The sequence below is a fragment of the Hemicordylus capensis genome, chromosome 5 (genome assembly GCF_027244095.1).
Source record: "Hemicordylus capensis ecotype Gifberg chromosome 5, rHemCap1.1.pri, whole genome shotgun sequence".
NCBI classification, from domain to species: domain Eukaryota; kingdom Metazoa; phylum Chordata; class Lepidosauria; order Squamata; family Cordylidae; genus Hemicordylus; species Hemicordylus capensis.
The window spans coordinates 98,926,257-98,946,138 of NC_069661.1; the positions used below are offsets into that span (position 1 = coordinate 98,926,257).

General features: G+C 43.3%; 1 protein-coding gene across 8 annotated transcripts in view; it reads left to right on the top strand.

The window, feature by feature from the left end:
- CORIN (corin, serine peptidase) overlaps positions 1-19,882 on the top strand; it is a 199,901-nt gene that overhangs the window by 99,615 nt on the left and 80,404 nt on the right. For 7 of the 8 annotated variants that reach the window (XR_008308281.1, XR_008308282.1, XR_008308283.1 and 4 more), the window contains 4 exons: positions 2,860-2,973; positions 8,688-8,795; positions 13,900-14,010; positions 19,580-19,717. Coding sequence is in view for 5 of the 8 variants with exons in the window: in XM_053254366.1 (XP_053110341.1) it covers positions 2,860-2,973; positions 8,688-8,795; positions 13,900-14,010; positions 19,580-19,717 (471 nt within the window). In the remaining 3 variants the exon portion in view is untranslated. The remainder of the gene's footprint in view (positions 1-2,859; positions 2,974-8,687; positions 8,796-13,899; positions 14,011-19,579; positions 19,718-19,882) is intronic. The other variant, XM_053254369.1, reaches the window with a different exon arrangement.

The following is a 19,882-nucleotide window of genomic DNA, read 5'->3' on the forward strand; positions in this document are numbered from 1 at the left end:
AGGAAAGCAGTTCAAATTATTGCAGTCTTGTGCAAGAGGGGCTGTGCTTCAGAAGCAGGTAGGCTAGTGCTACACCCATGCTTTTGTTAGATGCATGTGCACGCCTTTAGTCAGGATGTCAGCCAGTGATTTGACAAAGGATGGGTACCAGAAATAGAGACAGTTTAAAAGTATGCCATAGTTCCCTAAGTTCATACATAATGTGGAGCTGTGATGCACATGTGAACAGCAGAGGGAAGAGGGGACACTTTAGGGTCTGCCAGGCTCATTTATGCAGTGGGAAACCATGGTTGCTTGTCATGTGTGAACTAGGCCTCTGTGTTTTGGAAACATTAACAATGGCTGTTGAGTCCCATGACAGTGAATGTAACAAATGCTGATTGTGTTGTTTTCAATAAGAAGCTGGACTTTAGAGCAGTGAATTATCTTGCCTGAAACAATGACCTTCTGTGTTACTACCAAGGAGATGGAAAACTTGATCCTGCAACTTGCACATGAACAGACACAAGAAGAAAAAGGTGTGGAGAGAGAAGAGGAAAACTTGGCTTTTTGAGAACTATAAGGTAGACCAGACTACCAGTACAGGTAGCTCAAGCTAGATTAAAGGTGGATCAGAAGTTCTAGAGTTCTAGAAAATTCAGGAGGCAAATTTGCACTATGGTGAAAGTATTGGAAGCAAAAATATAGTCTCAGTTGCATATAAGGCAGAAAAATGAAGGCATCTGGTCAGGATCAACCAAGTTCTCATTTTTTGGCAACTCGGTTTTGAAAATAATCTTGTATATGCCTGGGGAACATCATCTCCATTACTGTGAGCAGAAGTTGGAGTTCAACACATGGGGATTAGGCTTATGTTAATATATATGTAATTATTGGTGCAAATGTATGCATTTATCAGATGATAGGCTCAATATTTGTTTAAATGATAACATTTTAACTCTATAAAACAGGTTTCTTGGGTAGCTAAAACTTTAAAACTGGTTAAAATATATGTGTTTTTTGTCTGTTGTGGCAGGGAGAGCAGATGCAATTTGTTTAGAGTTTAATTTAAAATGCAGCTGAGAGATACTTTCATCCATTAGGATGTAACTACTGTCACAAATCCCAGGGATGTGTGGTAATATATAAATTTGATTTGTTGTTTCCTGAGACCTAGAGCCAACCTATATGTGATGTTCATTAATTGATAGAGCTTAACCAGAAAGTAAAGGAAATCTTTTTTACACACACACACACACACACACACACACACACACACACACGGTGGTGATCTAGCTCAGGACTGTGGTAAATGGCAAGAACGGGTGTCAAGCACTTCCTCTGTGCTCTTGTTATACCAAAAACCACCTCCTGAAGTGGCTGTTGAGCAAATAGCCACTTTTGGGAGTGGGAATTTTCAGTGTAAAACAGTGTAGGAGGAAAGTGTTCACCCACTCCTGCAGCCAAGTCCCAGGCTGGATTTGCTTCCCTGCAGCTGATATTTTAACACAGAAATATTGCTTCCAGTCTGCTTCATAGTTAAGTCTGTCTATCAATGACAGGCAGGGGCAGTCCTTTCATGAGGCAAGGTGAGACAGCTGCCTTGGGTGGTAGATTATTGGGGCATCATCAGGGCCCTAAGCAGTTGCGCATCTAGGAGATCTGGGTGCCTGGACTGCCCCTGCCGCAAGCCCCCCCACTGCCACCATGATGCATGTGAGCCTTTCTCCCCGCCGCTCTGAGGCTGAACCGCTGATATTCTAGCTGCCATGTGCCCGCCTGAGAGGTGAGGCAAACAGGCCTCCCCCCCTGTGGTGGCAGCAGGCTTGACCATCCAGCTCAGAGGCCTCTGAGAACTGCGAGGCAATCCAGTGCAACTGAGCAGTTAGAATAGAGTGTCACAAGCTTGGGATTTCATGGCCACGCACATGGTGGCTAGAATATCGGTGGTTCGGCCTCGCGGCCTCAGGAGGGAAAGGCTCATGACAGCAGCAGGAGGCACTCCAGGTCTTTAGGGGACCCCTGGGCCTCGGAGGCCACGGGCTGGGTCCCCAAGGTCTGGGGGTAAGAGCACCTCTGGCCCTAAGATGTCTCCTGCCATCACCATTGGAGCAGCTCTTTTGTACCAATATGACTCTCACAAATTTTGCAAGAAGCACTTCTCAAACTCCTTGCAAAGCTTGCAAGAAGCATGAAAAGAGAAGAGGAGGCTGCTGGATTCAGAAATCTGCTCACCTGTTCTCCCCTCCCCTTCTGTGTTGACAAGCTCAAGTTATATTGGAAGCAAATGGAGGAGGAGGGAGGTGTGTGGTTTGGGATCTGTGAGGAGCAGAGGAGGAGAAAGCAGAGATTTCTCTCTGCCTGTTTTCCTGCAGTGAGGGGGCGGAGGAAGCAAGCATGGGTGTGTGTGTGGGGGGGAAGAATTGTCCTTACTGCAAAACGCTACAATGCATAAAATGAAGGGAAAGGCTCCCTACTACGGAAAATACAGCTACTTTCCTGCAGCGCATTTACAATGTTGTAAGACAAAAATGTATCATTAAAATTCAAATCAAGGCATGGTAAATAAGAACAGTACCCTGCTGACAATGCAGCGACACCGATGTGGAAACACAGACAATACAGAGAGGCACTTAGCGGATACGTTGCGAGTACGTTGCAGCATGTAATCTGGAAAATGCCCTAATTGATGTGACATGATGGTAGCATCTACACTATAGCTAGCTTTATTCTGCAGACCCCAGCACTAACGTAAATAATATATCTACCTGAATTCTTCCTGACTGGACCATGGCTGTTAAGACCAATTAACAGTTATAACTGGAGTGCAGATTTTGCTTTTTTCATCTGTTTTCCTCTCCCCTGTTCTTCATTTTTCAGTGCTTTGTGAAGGGAACGAGAGCTTCTTGTGCACAAGTGGAATTTGCATCGCAGGGATACTCAAGTGCAATGGCTACAACGACTGCGATGACTGGAGCGATGAGGCACATTGCAGTACGTCACTTAAATGCGTTATATAATGTCTGTCTGGAAAGAACAACACAGCTACTGTCCAGATGGACTTAGAAATAAAAGCCACCTATCTTAACAGGATAGTAGCCTTGCGTATGATTTACGTATGCCCACTACTGACCTCTCTTTCAGAAATCAGTAGGGCCTGTTTACCTTTCGCCAACCTGACCACAGGGTGTGCTTTTAAATGTTATGTTTTAAAAAGCATGATTTCATTAGTAGCTCAACGGCTAATATGCTGCAGAAGTACACAGAGGTTCTTAGATGGTTTTTATTTTTAACTGTATGAGCAATCCTCCCACAAAGGCTAACTTTGTAAGGAGATAACCCTGTTACAAGTCCTTATATGCTTTTGGTAATTTTGCTGGACACTATTTTACTGAACTTGGAAAACAACCTGCTTAAAAAATTCTTTCTGATCTACTGCTGAAGGTGGCCACAAAAATATCTGTTCATAAAAGAAGCGTTGTGGAAAAGAACATGTGGTCTCTCCAGTGCACAGTGCATTCAACCACATCCTCTTTCTCTGTCTATCTGAGAAAGAGCTAAAGGCTGGATCACACGTTCCATGAGTGAGCTCATGTAAGCTAATCTCCCTCTGCCTCTTTAAAATCTTGATGGAGGAAGCATTCTCCCTCTCACCAGCTACCCTTATACTTATACTCTAGAAGCAAGGGGGAAGGCGAGGGCAGACAAGTGTTCTCCCGTCAAACTGGAGCACACTTGTCTGCCCTCGCCTTGCCCCTTGCGTCTAGAGGTTTCCCAGACAGCAGGCTTTACTATGGGTTTTCTGCGAGGATTTATTGTGAGTTTGGTGTCATCCCCCCCTCCCAAGGCTGCAAAAAGTGGATTTTTAAAAACCTGGATATAAATCAGGCTACACTCTAATGCACAATGAAAAACCCAAATTGTGTTTGAAGTGCTCCCTGGTAGCTTGCAGGGACTTTGGGATAAATTTGGCCAATATGTGAATGCACACCTTCATTCCAGAGGAGATGTGAACTAAAAGCTGGGTGTGAAAAACTGCCAAGTGAGGAAAAAGCCCCCACTACTCTCACATAACCACCTTCAGCACGAGCAACTTCTTGCTGGAGAGAATAAGTGATTGCTGGATCTGTACTTTCACTGACAATCTTCTTTAACAGTTGAAAATGGGAAAGTAGAAAAGATCAGTAATGAAAGCAGGAAGGGTTATCATATATGTTATGAACAGAGCCTGCCCAAGACAGTTTTTTGCCTGAGACAGTGAATCTCCTGCAGTAAAAACTTAACAACATATTGAGGCGAGTCTCATGATCAGTGAGACTCACCAGGATCAGTGAGACTCACCGCAGACGTGCCGGAAAGCAGCCCTGGGCTGCCCACACGACTGCCGGTTCCGTCACGGAGCCGGTGGGGGCTGCGGGGCCCGGGGCATCCTGGAGAGACCCTCCATGAGTGTGTGGGGCATCCTGGAGAGACCCCCAGGGCTGGGAGGCTTGTTTCAGCCTCCCTGTGGGGGTCTCCTCATGTGTTGCCACAGCGTGGAGCCATGCCATGGCAACACATGATCAAAAAGACGGTGTTAGCGGAGCGCTCACTCCGCTTTCCTCGTCTAAGGAGAGGGGGAATTAGGAGGGTTTGCTGCCAGGAGCCACGTGACTCCCAGGGCAGCAGATGATCGGGTAAAAGTGGGCTAGTCTCTCTCAGCCTGCTTTTGCCCAATCGTGAGAATCCCCTCACTAAGGTATTCACACACATAGCCTAACCCAGGCTAGGGCAGCCCAGCCTGGGTTAGGCTGCGTGTGTGAAGCACTGGGATCGAGCCCAATCCCAGCATTGCCCCCGCACCAAGCCCAGGTTTTAAACCTGGTATTTAGCCAAGGTTAAATGAATTTGTGGTTCACTTAACTCAGTCAGCAATCATCTGGGTGATCGCTGCAAGGTTTTAAATGGCTTCTCCCCGGCTCACTGCCATTTCTGTCAGTGAGTCGGTGGGGGGAGGAGTGGTTGCACTGAGTACAGCAGCTGCTCTGATGAGAGCAGCTGTCATGCTCATGCCCAGAGGCATCCTGGGAAGTGAGGGGGGGAGTTCTCCCACTCTGAGCATCTCTCTCCGCTGCACCGCAGCTCGTGTGGACGCATGGTGTATCGGAGGGGAGGACGGCAGGTGAGCTCCTGCTTTCTCTGCAGCCTGCCTCCCCTCCCCAGGGAGGTCATGTGCACAACCTCTTTAAATAACTGACAAAGTGCCATTAATTGATGGACTGGGCCCAAAATTTGCTGCCTAAGGCAATTGCTTTAGTTTTCTTCAAAATAGAACCATCCCTCGCTATGAAGTAAAGTGTTTGTTTAAAACATTTCTATCCCACCTTTTCAAAAACGAACAAAGTGACTTACATCAACAATATAAAACAAACCAGAGATTAAAAACTAAATCTGAAATGGATAAGAGGAGACAGCATATTTATGTGATTACAGCAGTCCAAAATGATCTGACCTTCTGTTTGCTGCTGAGGTAACATGAAGATTGCCCATAGGTCACTAGCAGAATGTGTGGCAATGTATGATATGAATGGATCTTTCTTTCAGCCAGTCTACAAAACTGAACTCCTCAGAAAATGATGGAACACAGATGCAACAAATACATTATAAGGCAACAGATCTATAAGACAACAAAAGCAATAATCTTCTGGGTTCCCAAATGTGGTAGTAATGGGTTCTAACTGGGCAAAGAGGCACCTTTTTAACATGGTGATTCTTTTTATTTAGCAGGAGGACACTAACTGGCCCTATCCATTCCCAGCACAGTACCTCCGGTGACTGTTGCTGGTGTCTATCTTATGTTTCTTTTTAGATTGTGAGCCCTTTGGGAACAGAGATCCATCTTATTTATTTATTTATTTATTTATTGTTTCTCTATGTTAAACTGCTTTTGAAACATTTGTTGAAAAGCAGTATATATATATATATATATATATTTGTTCTAATGAAGAAACAACATGGTGGCATAATATAATGTCAAACCCTGGTTTAGCAAATTTACTAGTACATGCCTCAGGCTCACACATTCTGTTTTCCCCCTTCATCCATGAGGGGGAAAAATATGCAGCTTCCATATCTGGTCCTGGTTTGATATCCTGACTTGTTCATAAACTGTGGTTAAAATAAACTAGAATTTGCTGAGTTTGGATACAGTGACAAATCCTGGTTAGTTTTAAATGATGAAGCTATTCCCACGATCAGTAGAAACCGGGCTGAGGGAACCAGCCGAGTTTCCAGCAGTCGTGTGCTGCAATGGGAGCCACACGGCTCCCGGCAGCAAACCTCACTAAATCCACCCCCCGTTAAATGAGATTAGCAGAGTGAGGGCTGCTCCAACCCCGTTTCCCTGATTGTGAGTTGCCATGGTGCAAAAATGTCCCGCGCATGTGCCCCCGATCCCCGCCATCCCAACCAGCTCTGTGACAGAGCCGGTCATCATGTGGGTGGCTGATCCGGCCGCCCAGGGAGAATGGAGTGCTCGTGTGCGGGGAGAGTGGGCCAAGCCTGCTCTCCTCGCCAAACCCGATCTAGCTCTCCACACTGCTTTTGTGGAGACCCTCTATGATTGGAAGCTGCATGTTTTCTTTCCCCACAAGCCTGATGTTTATGCTAATACTTCAGTCGCAGTTCAGCCTTACATATGAACTTGGCTGGTAACTACTTGTGTGGTGGAACCCTGTTTTGTACACATTTGGTTCCTTTATATTTGTTCAGTGGCAGTGAGTTCTATTTAGGAAGCCTTTTCTGGGAGGAGTGCTGGCAGACTCACAAACATTATGTCTAAGGTCTGGGACCTATCAGAAACATGCTTGCTGTGACTATGACTCCCCCATATGTATAGATGTAAATTCAAGGCATGGATGCAAATCAAGGTGTGATTTAACTCAGAGAAGGTATCTGGAGGAAATTAAGACCTTTAAAAAAGCAAGCAAGCAAACCAATACTGAGCATTAAAAAGTGGAACTCTTTCAGTTACAACATATGGAGGATGGGTAAACATAGAGGACTGCCAGGATACCTCATGCTGGGCAGATTCAATTCATTGAATTTTAAACTCAGCTGGGTGCTGCATTACTCAATATGAAACTATCTCCAGAGCACACACATTTTCACTCAGTTTAGAATATTTAGGATTTCATGTGCTTGATATTTACTATTCGTTCATTCTTTGTGTCCTTTTAAAGCTAAATATAGATTACTCTGGAAAGTCCAGGACAGAGTGACCTATTACATTTCCCTCCTTTTAAACAGAAGTGGAAGTTAGCTATAGCATGGTGTACTGGATAGTATGTTGGACTTGGCCTGGGGAGACCTGAGTTTAAATCCAACTCAGCCATGAAGCTCATGGCATGACTAAAGTCGTTTTGGAAGATGGTGATTTGGAGTGGAGAATTGGCTGCTCAGGAGAGAGAGAGGATGGTGGTGCTCAACCTTTCCTCTATTGGCCACTTCTCCTTTCCAGATTTAAATGGGCATGTTTACTCTTGCAAGCAGATGTTTGGAACCTTTGGGGGCAAAAATGGTTTGGGCGGGCAGCTTGGGCAGCCTCCACTTATCCTTTCCAAATTCTTTCTCTCTGAAGTTAAGGAGACTAAATGGATTTTAGTACATGCATGTGTATGTAACATTTAGCTAGACCCTCATTGTGTGGCTGTAGGCAACCTATTGAGGTCATTCACACCCTCAAGCAAGGTAAGGGGGAAACCTGAACAGAAGTGATTGTGTGGAAGCAAGGTAGGAGGCAAGCTAGCCAGGTTTTCCTCCTACCTTGCTTCCCAAACATGGGTAGAACACAGTTTTTGATTATGTGAATGTCCTCATTCTCTGTGAGGTCATTCCAGCCTATTTAACAACCTGTTTAACAGGATAAAATGGGATAGCCTCATGTAAATGGCTCTGACCTCCTTGAGGGGAGAATAGTAAAAAAAAAAAAAGTGTAATCCACATGCAGTTTGTTTGTTTGTTTAAAATATTTATACCCCACCCCTCCAGTACACTGCTGTTCAGTGTTACTCACAACATTAAACATCCTATGTCCATTCACTCAGAAGTAAGTCCTAAGGACTTATTCCCAAGCAAATGTGCATACAATTGCAGCCTAAATGTGCATACAGTTTTAGCACAGAGTAGGCACAGCTGTGGTTTGAGCCCCAGAAACCATTTTCTTTAGTTCACCACTGACACTCTTCTCCTGAAGATTATGAAGCATTGCTTGTGAAAGAGGACAGGGAGGGGGATATGGGATTAAGGTGACTATATTTCAACAATATGAACAGAGACACTGTGCCTTTAAAAACTATATAATAGGCAAAAATCAATGGATCTTGTTTCCTGTAATTGCATCTCTGTGATGGAAAATGCTTCATCTGATTTCTCTCTCCTTTGTAGCTGTTGATGGCACAGCTAATGCCTATTAAAAAGTTAGCTAGGAGTTTGTTATCCTTTGGTTTATTTGATGTATTTTAATATCACCTTTCTGCCTTGACCACAGCACCCAAAGCAGTTTACAATATCATTGATGCAATTGTATCGATAGTTTGCTTTTCAGGATTCAGTTCTGAACCCTAGCACTGAAAACAAAATCTGAGGCTGAACCCTGGCTGAGATTAAATTCTGGAATATTGTGTTGCTGTATAGCTAAAGCAAAATAAAGTAATTTGTTTGTTTTGCAGACTGCAGTGAAGGCGTGTTCCGCTGCAACACAGGAAAATGCCTCAACTACACCTTCTTATGTGATGGATATGATGACTGTGGAGACCTAAGTGATGAGCATAATTGTGGTAATTAAGAAATATTATATTGAAAATAAACTTTAATAGGGTAGATTAATTGTTTCCATCTAGATAATAGGAAAAAGAACTCCAGGACCCACAGACTACTGACCAGTCTTTCAAAAGCATGAAGAGTTGCTAGTCCTTAGCTCTCCCACACAGTAGTTATGAGAGTCAAATACTAAGGGTATTTACACAACCTAGAGGCGGGGAGTGTGGATGGGTGGGTAGGTGGGGGGAAGCTGCGCAAACCTTCCCTTCCCCCCAGATGATCACACAACAGAGATAGGAGTGTGGACTGCGCACCCACATGAGCTGTGCTGCTGCATGCAGCATGGTTCTCCAGAGGACGTGACAACATGTCCCGGCCTCTGGGTATCTCACAATGCACCATAGGACAAACATGGTGCATTGGGGGATATCCCCATTAGACCGGGGCTCTAGGCACCTGTCTCTGATTCTCCTTGGGCTGCTTGCACACATGCGCTTGCCCTTAACCCATGCTTCACACGCTAGGCTTTCCTAGCCTGGGCTAGGCTGCACGTGAGAACAGCCTTATTTTTTCACGATTGAGAAACCACACCAGATCCCAGACATCTGGGATTAAGAGTCAGAGTGAAGACTTTCTTGCTAATGTTTAAACATCCAACAGATATTTTAATGTAGAGGAATTTTGAAATAAGGTATTCCTCACATGCATTCTGAGGTGGTACAGACCCTATGAGAAGATGGTACCACAGCAAAAACAGCATGTTTAAATCAGTCGTGAATGAAATGACTTACATGCTAGACTGTGATTATTAGGCAGACTTGAACTCCTCATTCTTCCCATGTTAAATCCTGCATCACTATGGCAACTCTGTGATCTTTGGACTAATTTCCTTATAAAACTAGTTCTCATTTCACAATAATGGCTTCTTGAATAATTATTCCAAGAAAGGGGAAACAAATTATATATTCTAAAAGAAAAATATGTACCCAAAATATCATTTGATGCTTTTAAGTTAACGTTGTAGCTTTCCCCACATAGACTGGCAACCCTTGAAGAGGAAAAAAAATCTGGTATATGGGCAGAGCTCCAGAAAGCACTTTGTTCATCCAAGATGCATTGTGTCGCTATCACATATGCTTCACACACATCTCTGAAGGGCCATTTACAAGTTAATTAAAAGCTAATAATAAAAGCGATCACATATCTATCACACATACCTCTGTAGAGTTATTTATAAATTAATTGAAAGCAAATAATGACAACAGCAATAAAAAACTGATCAGCAGACCAGAGCAGCATTAGAACCATCATAACAATTCTGAGTTTGAAAGGTCTGGAAAAATAGAAATATTTTTGCCCGGCACTGAAATAACATCAGAGTAAGCACCAGACAAGTCCAGATGAGAGCATTCCACAAATGGGGTGCAACCACCGAGCAGGCCCCTCTAAGGATAACCACTGCCAGTTTCTCCAAATCAAATGCTTTGATTCATTATATTAAGCAATTTCTGTTTCACTCGGCATTTGAGTTTGGTTGAAATTTTCCTCAGCTGTTTTAGATACCCTGTTTAAGTTTTAAGTTTTTGATTTCTTTGAAATTGCATCATGTTGTTTTGACTTTGTAAGCCACTTTGGAGGCCATTTTGAAAGTTTAAAAATTGGGATATAAATCCGACACATACATACATATGAAAAAAATTTGAACACTCTAAATAGTTACTGCTGGTATGATTATGATTGCAACTCAAATCTGATTTTCCAAACAGCTTCTCTGGGGAATTGAATACAGTGAGGCTCTTCACACAGTGAATTGAATACAGTGAGGCTCTTCATACAGTGAGGCTCTTCACACGATTAGTGTGAAGAGCTGTAAGGGGGTTTGTGGGCTTAGCCCTCTCTCCCCGCAGACAATCAAGAGGCAGCTGTGGGTGGCCGGATCAGCCACCTACACGACTGCTGGCTCTGTCACAGAGCAGGCAGGGGCTGCGGGGATCGGGGGCCACATGGCCCCCAGAAGTTCCAGGATGCCCTGCGTGAGTGCACGGTGCATCCTGGAGAGACCCCCAAGCCCTGGAGGCTGCTTGCATCCTCCCGGCAGGGGTCTCCTCATGTGCCACCGCGCACCACGGTAACACAGGAGCAAAAAGATGAGGTCGAGTGCTCCGTTAACCTCCTCTAAGGGGAGGGGTACTTAGCGAGGTTTGCTGCCGGGAGCTGTGCGGCTCCTGCGGGCTAGGCTCCCTTAGCCCGCTTTTGGGCCATTGTGAGAATAACCTCAGTGTCTTCTGCTCCCCCTCACATTTAGCTGAAAAATTGAGTTAAATAAAAAAATTATCTGTGCAGAATGTATGATTACTCAAGTTTTAACTGCTGAACAATGCTTTGCATAACAGGCCAGCTATTTTGCTTTGAGAGCCAACTTTTGATGTGCTCCTTCCTCTGCTAACAACATTTTTTAGTGGATACAGAACAGTAAGCAATAGCTTTCTCACAAATAGAAAAAGATGGCCTACTGTGAGCTAAGGCAGATGAAATTACTTTACATGACTGCATCCATGTGTAATTTCATTATCCTCTGTATCTGTCTGAAATGATTTTATCTTAGTCTTCACTCTAGCTGGCAATTATCAGGCTAGAGAATTTCTCCATCAGCACTAGTTTGATCAGTAATTGGCCACAAGAGTCTTCCAGATCCTTGCAGGAGATTGCAACTGATTCTCTTTCTCAGGTTGTTGATATGACCTTTCTTATTTGGGTCTCTCTGACTTTATTTTTTCAGTGGCCCTATCTATATAATTAATTCTCTTAGCCGGTGTGTGTCCAGGATTTGGCAGCGGAACTCTTGCGACACGCTGCGAGAGTTCAGGCGGAGTGAGGAGGAGAGGGGCAAGAAAGTGCTGGTGGTGGCCAGCTGGTGGGTGGAGTGTGGGGGGGAGAAAAGTGGCGGCGGGCTGTGGGTGGGGGGGAGAGAAATGCGGCGATGGTGGGTGGGTGGGCGAGAGAGAAGCGGCGGCAGGCGGGGGAGAGAAAGGCAGGGGGCAGGCGGGTGAGAGAAAAGTTGCGGCGGGCAGAGTGGGTGGAGAGAAAAGCCGCAGCAGGCGGACAGGAGGGAGAAGAAAATGGCGGCAGCGGGGCTCTTTTTGGCCGCCCGCCGAGGCTCTGTGTGGGGGTTGGAATGGGAGGGGAGGAGGGCTGGAGAGTACGGGTCTGGAGGGAAGGGGAAGAGAGGAGAGACCGGGGCAGGAGGAAGAGGGAGGGGGAAACAGTTGGCCCCAAAGTGCTGCACAGATGCTCTGTGCAGGGTCGGCTAGTATAATAATCGGCTAGTATATAATCCACTAGATATCCATGAATTTTTATTTGTGTTCAGTATTCTGTATCTGCTAATGCTACATTTCTCTTTGACATGTTGCCAAAACTAGCCCCTGCCCTAAAGGTAACTGGCATTTGAAACAGACTGGTTTGCTAGGTGGGGCCTCTACTCTCTACACAGCAGGTTGTGGTACTGTCTTGTATTGGTGGCCATATAGCTCCTTGCCAGTTTTGGTACTATCAGGAAAAATGTGTAGTTCTGTCAATCAACCAACCAATCAACATTTTATGATGCTCTATTGCTCAGCAAAATATAAACAGCCCAAATAGCAGCAGAAATGTATTTTGCTGCTTTTTCAGTAATTAACCAATCTTTATCTGATAGAAGCAAAGAAATATATAACTCATCTGATCTACCAGGAAATTTGGCAATGATGAGGAAAATATAATTATCACACATGTCACATTAATAGCTTTGTATTATCTACCCTTCAAAAGAGCTGAAGGCAAAACATTATGGTGTGCCTGCAATTCTGTCATTTATAGACTGCAGCATAGGAACAAGTTTAGAAAAGGTGGCACCTTTTCTTCTGACAGAGACTGTGCACCAAAACCAACTGCAAGGCAGACTGAAATTCAACAGAAACTACCATTTCTGGAATAATGGTACAATGAACAGGAAAGCTGTATCTGTTGACATTCTGCCTATCACATAGCTATTAAAGGTCTCTATCAGGATCAACCGTATCAACTGTCCAGGAACAGAATGTTTGAAGATTAACTTTTTCTTATTTTACTTAATGCTCATTTTCAGAACTTCTTACATAATGTAGGGACCAGGATTCAAAGGAGGCCTTTGTATTTTTCAGTTTCAAGGAGCATGTAACACTATAGGCTGGATCCTAAGAATTTCCTTCCTATGGAGGAAGTCCTCCTTCTATAGGAAGGATTTTTTTTTTTTAAGGAAAGCATTTGCTCAGAGTGAGGAGTCCTTCCTCCAGAGGAAATTCCTTTCTCTGGAAGAAGGAAACCTTAGGATCCAACCCAGTATGAATGTTTTCTCTCATTAGAAGCAGCTGTCAGAAGCCATGATTTAGATCAGTCATTGTGCTGATGGATGGATTTAAACAAAATATTTCACTTACACTGTTTCTCCAACTTAAATCATACTGTCTTCAAGCTATTATTATTTTGCTATTAGCAAAGAGATAAAAAAAGAAATAAATATATAATATAGGTACCTGACTTTCCCCTCCTCTGCAACAAGCAGCAGTTTTAGGGTATGTGTGTGTTGACTTGGGATTGAGGTCATGGCATGGGAGGAGAGGGTTTACCCCTCTCCTCAGGTGCATTGTCCCAATCTAAATTGCTGCCCATGTTACTTTTATTGGAAGTAACAGTTGGTCACCTCACCAACCTCCCAGTGTTACAGATAATTTGGCAGCCAACTATAATACTTTTCTGAAACAGCAGCTATGACAACTGTCTTTTCAAATTAAGAGAATTTAAATTTTTTGCTTTTAAAACACACCAGAGTTTCATAAGTAGATTGCTTTTGCATTGGGAAAAGCACTCTGCTATCCCATGGTCTCTGTTGTTCAAAGGGCTAAATGAAAACAAACAAACAAACAAAAAACTACTAGACGTACTTAAATAACTTTTTGAATCTTGGTCAGGGTTGCTATGGCCTAACCTTAACAAGTGACACATTCGTGTTGGGGCAATAATTGACAACCCAGATTCATACTGAATAATGCAAGAGTTGTGTTAATTCTTTTTCTTCCCTTTATTAATGTTATCCTAATAAAGACTGTAATCCAATAACACAACACCGGTGTGGAGATGGGAGATGCATAATAATGGACTGGGTGTGTGATGGTGACCATGACTGCACAGACAAATCAGATGAGGTCAACTGTTGTAAGTTATTTGATTTTCTAAGCCTTCGTACAAGTATTTTTAAATGCAATGGAGAAGTGTATTGCTAGAAATAAATGAACTGAAGATTTGTGTGTCAATTTATGGTATTTTTCCTTTTTGAACTTTATTGACAATTTAGTACCCAATTAAATATATTTGTATTAGTATGCTATAATTGTATGGATTTACTGTGCTGTTTTCCACCCATTCATTAATTCAATATAACTGCATTGAACACATTTCCAGAGAAGTAGCTCTGTTAGTCTGTTGCAGCAAAAATAATAGACTCTTATAGAAACTTAAAAGCCAAGCATAAACTTTTATGAACTACAGCCCATTTCATCAGATAGAATGATAGAAGCGTCCTTGGATTCCAGTGTTAATCTATCCAACAAAGTGTGGATTACTTTGTTATATACTTGATACTGGGCTTTTGTCTCCCGCCCCCCGCCCCCCATCAGATTCAATTTATAGCCCTTCTGATGAAGCCTGCAAGGCTCCTGCCAAACACGTTCTTCCCAGCCCTCATGAAGTGCCCCCATCTAGTTCCAGGAATCCTTCATACAGGCCGTGGTGCAAGGATCCAAGCCTTTTGAGATGGCACCATCTTTGTAGCCAGCTGTTTACCTCCAACACCCTGTGTTCCCTTTATGCATCTTGACCTTCCACAGGTAGTATTGAGCACCATTTGTGCCCCCAACTCCTTCACTTTCCTACCCAGTGCTTCATAGATGCACGAAGTCTTGCCTGCAACAGGCATGCATGTGTATACATGGGTTTAAAAGGACAAAAAGTAAACAATGGGGTCAAAATGGCATTAAATGCAAGTGGTATAAGCCATATACAGATGTTACAAAAAGGATGCTGTACAGTGTACAGGGTCCCAAGAATGCACCTGCGAGGCCCATCCTAGTGATGACACACTCGGAAGCCTCAATCCCTACACTAAACATGCTTACAGTGTTTGTCTGCAGAGACCAACACTGGGTCATGACCCAGCCACACGGGCCCATTGCTCATGTGCGACAGCCTCCAAAATGGCCACCGCGATGGGGGAAAGGCACAAGACGGGTTTTTTGTCAAAACGGAGTCTGTTGGGGGTGGGGCAATCTCTGTGGACCCCTCCTGTGACCTCATGGATGAGTTAAGTACTAAAGAAATTGGTTTTTTTAAATGTAAAAAGGCTTGCAGCCCCTCACAAATGGCTGGGGGTGGGGTTCGGTCTGGGGTTGAGCCATACCTAATTGGAGATCATCCATCAGGCCAGTCAAGGTAGTCTCACCATAGCCTGCTTAAAAGCCAGTTTGAAATGGGTCTAGAAATCAGTTTCTTTTGTCTGGAGCTGAGAGGCCACCAACCCCTTGATCACCTTGCCCAACCATGGGAGATTAGAGCCGAGCCTATAGTTGCCTAACTCTGAGGGGTCCAATGTAGGTTTTTTCAAATATGGTCTAATGATAGCCTCCTTAAGACAAGAAGGCATCCTACCTTCCCCCAGAGAAACATTTATGATGTTTGCCAGGCCCTGTCTGATGATTGTTAGATAAAATAAGCCAATTTGGGGAAGGGTCAAGAGAATAGTTGGTAGGACGCACATTCAAAAGCAGCTTGTCCACACCCTCAGGAGTCACAAGCTGAAATTGATCTAGTCTGACCACATAAGAGGAGTTTCCTGGATACCTCCATAACAGACTCTGCCCTAATTGTAGAATCCAGTTCAGCCCTTATATGAGAGATTTTGTCAGTGAAAAAATCATTAAAAGCATCACAGTGGGTAACTGATGGTTCTAAATTTGGATTCAAGGGGGAGAGGCTTGTACCTTACAACCCTAGACACCTCTGCTGGATGTGAGCTTGCAGATGCAATGTGGGCAGAAAAGAATTACTTCAAGTTGAGTCTTTCTCTATTTGCGCTGGATTTGAGTTTAGTCTTTCAGATTCGTGTTGAGTCTATCTCTATTTGCGCTCTAGTCGTCTACTTCACTGTTTCAGCTCCTGTAACTCAGCTCCTTTAATTATGGAAAGAATCTCTTCATGCTTGCAGCATTTGTCTCTGCAGACAAATTGTGTTCAGCATGACGGATGGGCGGTGAGCACATTAGGGTGGAATTTGCAGGTGCAGTCTTGGGATGCTGTATACAAATACAGATGCCCCCCCGCTTTAAATGTCTGAAGGGGGCTATAGTCTGTGACAATTATGAAGCTTAAAGCTATATAAGATGAACACAGTGACAATTCAGTAACTAATTATATCAAAACTATAAGAACATAAGAACAGCCCAGCTGGATCAGGCCCAAGGCTCATCTAGTCCAGCATTCTGTTTCACACAGAGGCCCACCAGATAGTTTAAATTAATTAACTTGATAATATGAGAAGAAACCATTGTCTTATATTTATACTCAGACTTGAATTGAGAAAATGGAAGTAATTGTAGGGTTAATTAACTTGGCAAAGTTAGGAAGATTTTAATATCACCAATTACTGGTGGTGTGAAATTTCACTGTATTTCTCTTATATTATAAGGAGAAAGAAAAAGAACATAAGCTCTGGCAAAAGAAATATAAACCAACAATAAGGCATGTGAAAAAAGAATTTGATGAGTGTATGGCTAAAAGCATCAAGGTGAACAATTAAGACTTCCTTTAAATTGCTGATCTGCTACTGAAAATGTTTGATGAGCCTAAAATTGGACTGTGTGCCAGGGACTGAAAGGTATCTAGCGTAACATCATTTTTAGAAAAAAGGATCCGGACGGATTAAGAAAATTACAGGTCAGTCAGCTTAATGTCAGTTCTGGGTACATTGGTGGAAGGCATAACTAAAATATAATAATTGAGCATATAAAAAAACAAAGCTTGCTGAAGGAGAATCAGCATGGCTTCTGCAAAAAGAAGTCCTATCTCAATGACCTTTTAGAGTTCATAGAAGGCTTCAACAGGAATGTGGATAGAGGTGATCCAGTTGACACTATAAACTTGGCTTTCAAAAAGCTTTTGACAGTCTCTCACCAAAGGCTCTTGCGGAAACTTCAGCAGTCATGAGATAAGAATACAGATACTTTAATGGAATGGTAACTGGTTAAAGAAGTGGAAAGAATAAATGGATAATGGAAGTTAGAAGTGGGATCCGTCAAGGATCTGCAAGCTAGTGCTTTTTAACCTGTTCGTAAATGATCTAGATTACAGAGCAATCAGTGAGGTTGTCAAGTTTGCACTTTCCAGGTTGGTGAAAACCAAACTGTATTGTGAAGAGCTCCAAAGGATATCTCTAAACAGTGTGAATGGGCAACAAAATGGCAAATGTGGTTCAATGCACACTGAGACAAATCCCCCAGCTTCACATGCACAATGGTGAGGTCTGAGCTGTCAGTGACAAACCAGGAGAGTTTGTGGTGGATAGCTCAATCGAAACATTGACCTAATGTGTGGCAGCTATGAAAAAGGAAAATTCATGCCTGGAATCATTAGGAAAGGGGTCAAAAATAAAACTGTTAATATTATGATGCCCTTGTACAAATCCATGGCCACTTTTAGAATACTGTGTAAAGTTCTGGTTTGGTCTCTGCATCTCAAAATCTGCTCCCTTCAAAGTAGGCAAGGCCTTGGGCTGTGATTGCATCTTTCCTGAAATGATTAAGCTGAACGCAGATTGGTGGGCCCCCGTGTTGGCAGCTTTCTTTACATGCATAGATCGAACTGGGCTCATACCTGAAGACTGGGGCATAGCCATAACAGCGCCCATATTTTTTTAAAAGGGGACAGATGTGATCCTGCCAGTTATTGCTCAGTTAGCCTGTTGAGTGTTGTGGGCAAGCTTTACTTGAGGCATTTAGAATGGAAGTTGCAAGATTGAATGGAGAATGAAGGTATTTTGGACGATGAACAGGCTGGTTTTAGAATGGCATGTTCACCATGGACCATGCCCTGGTATTATGCCATCTAATTGAGAAATATAGCAACAAACCCAAATCCTCCTTGTGTGTAACCTTTGTAGATTTTAAAGGAGCCTTTGATTCAATCTTGAGGATAAGCCTCTGGGAAAAATTCAGGGACACTAATATTGATAGGTGATTACTTTTTCTCATTCAGAAACTTTACAAGAACACCAGTGCAAGAGTGAGATGTAACCCTCAAGGTTCACATCTAATAACTACCAGCAAAGGAGTTAAACAAGGGTGCATTTTGGCACTCTCCTTGTTCAATCTTTACATAAATACTTTAGCCAATAATCTCTCTGATCCAGTGCTACATCCCCCGACTATTGTGGGAGCACTGTCCCAATCTTGCTGTATGTAGATGACACTGCCATCATCTTATGAACTTCAGTGGGCCTTAGGAGAGCACTTAGGCTCCTGACTAATTATTGCAAAGACAATCACCTGGTAATTAATTCCCAGATAACCAAAATGGTGGTCTTTGCCAAGAAGCCCAAAAGACTTAATTGGTATATAGAAGCTCGTCGTATAGAACAGGTCAATAGCTTGAAATATTTGGTTGTGGTTGTTCAAGCCACTGGGTCATGGAAGGCCCACATGGACTACGTTGCCCAACAGGCACAAAGGAGTGCATCAGCAATATTAAGATTTTTCCACTCTAAAGGTGGAGAGGATATCCCTGCAGCGTTAAAGCTATTTGCTGCTACATCATCAGCCCAACTCCTATAAGGCCCCTACCTTAATTATAGGCCATTTGAGATCATTCAATCTAAGTTTAATAGAGCAGTATTTAGGGCCCCTCGAGGTATTTCCAATGCAGAGTTGAGGTTGGAAATGGGCCTACAAAGGGTAGAAAGTAACAAAAGCATGGATTTTAATCCTCAATTATTGGCGCAAGAGCCATTTCTCCCCTCTAGGGTTGATTGCCCTTTTGCTGGCCGATAGGTTTCAATCCACCTGGACAAAAGCACTACTGGGCAAATTGTCATCACTCGGCTTTTCTACTGGATATTTGTCATTATTAGATTACAATCAAGCCAAGGAGATCCTGAAACAGAGGATCTTGGACACTGAACACCAGAATGATTTAAGCTCCATTTGGAGACCATAACAGGGCACCTTGGTGACTTTAGGTGGGAAACTGCTAGCTACCTACTGTCACTTTCTCTACCAAGCCATCACAGGTTGTTTCTCAGAGCAAGATAGGATGCCCTACCATCAGCAATTTTATCTGGAAGGTTTCTGAAAATTCCTTTGGCCAGTCAGATTTGCCCTTGTGGCGCAGGTGAGGTCGAATCTGTCCACCATGTGCTGCTGTTTTTGCTCTTTTTATAATAATAGTCAGCCTAATCTTATTTCTCCCCTGATATCACACTTTCCTGGCTGAACTGCTGAATTTTATGCCACACTCCTTCTTGTAGATAAGAAGCCTTCTGTCACCTCCAATGTTGCCAAACTTTGTGCAGCTGCTGTTGAGATCCACCAACAGCTAGCCCTACTTCCTAGATGTCGCTACAAGAGGCTTCTGTGTTGGTGTACTCTTTATGACTGAATTCTTATCTGAATGTAATATTATTTGTTTTTATGTACATCTGATCAATGATCGTAATAAAGCTATTCATTTATTCATTCAGATTTGCATCTACAACTGCATCAGTTAGGCAATGTGTTACCAGTGCTTTCTGGTGTGATGGGGACAATGACTTTAAGGATGGAAGTCAGTGATGTAGAGAACTATATCGGTTGCAGAGCTGGACAAGGTGCAGAAGAAGGTAGTCAAAATGATCAGGGGCCTGGAGCACCTTTCTTAAAAAGAAAGGCTTTAATACTTGAGGCTGTTTAGCTTAGGAGAAAAGTGACTAAAGGGAATATGATTCAGGATTATACACACAGGCCTAATGGAGAGTGCACAATGTTGGGAGAGGGGTATTACTTCA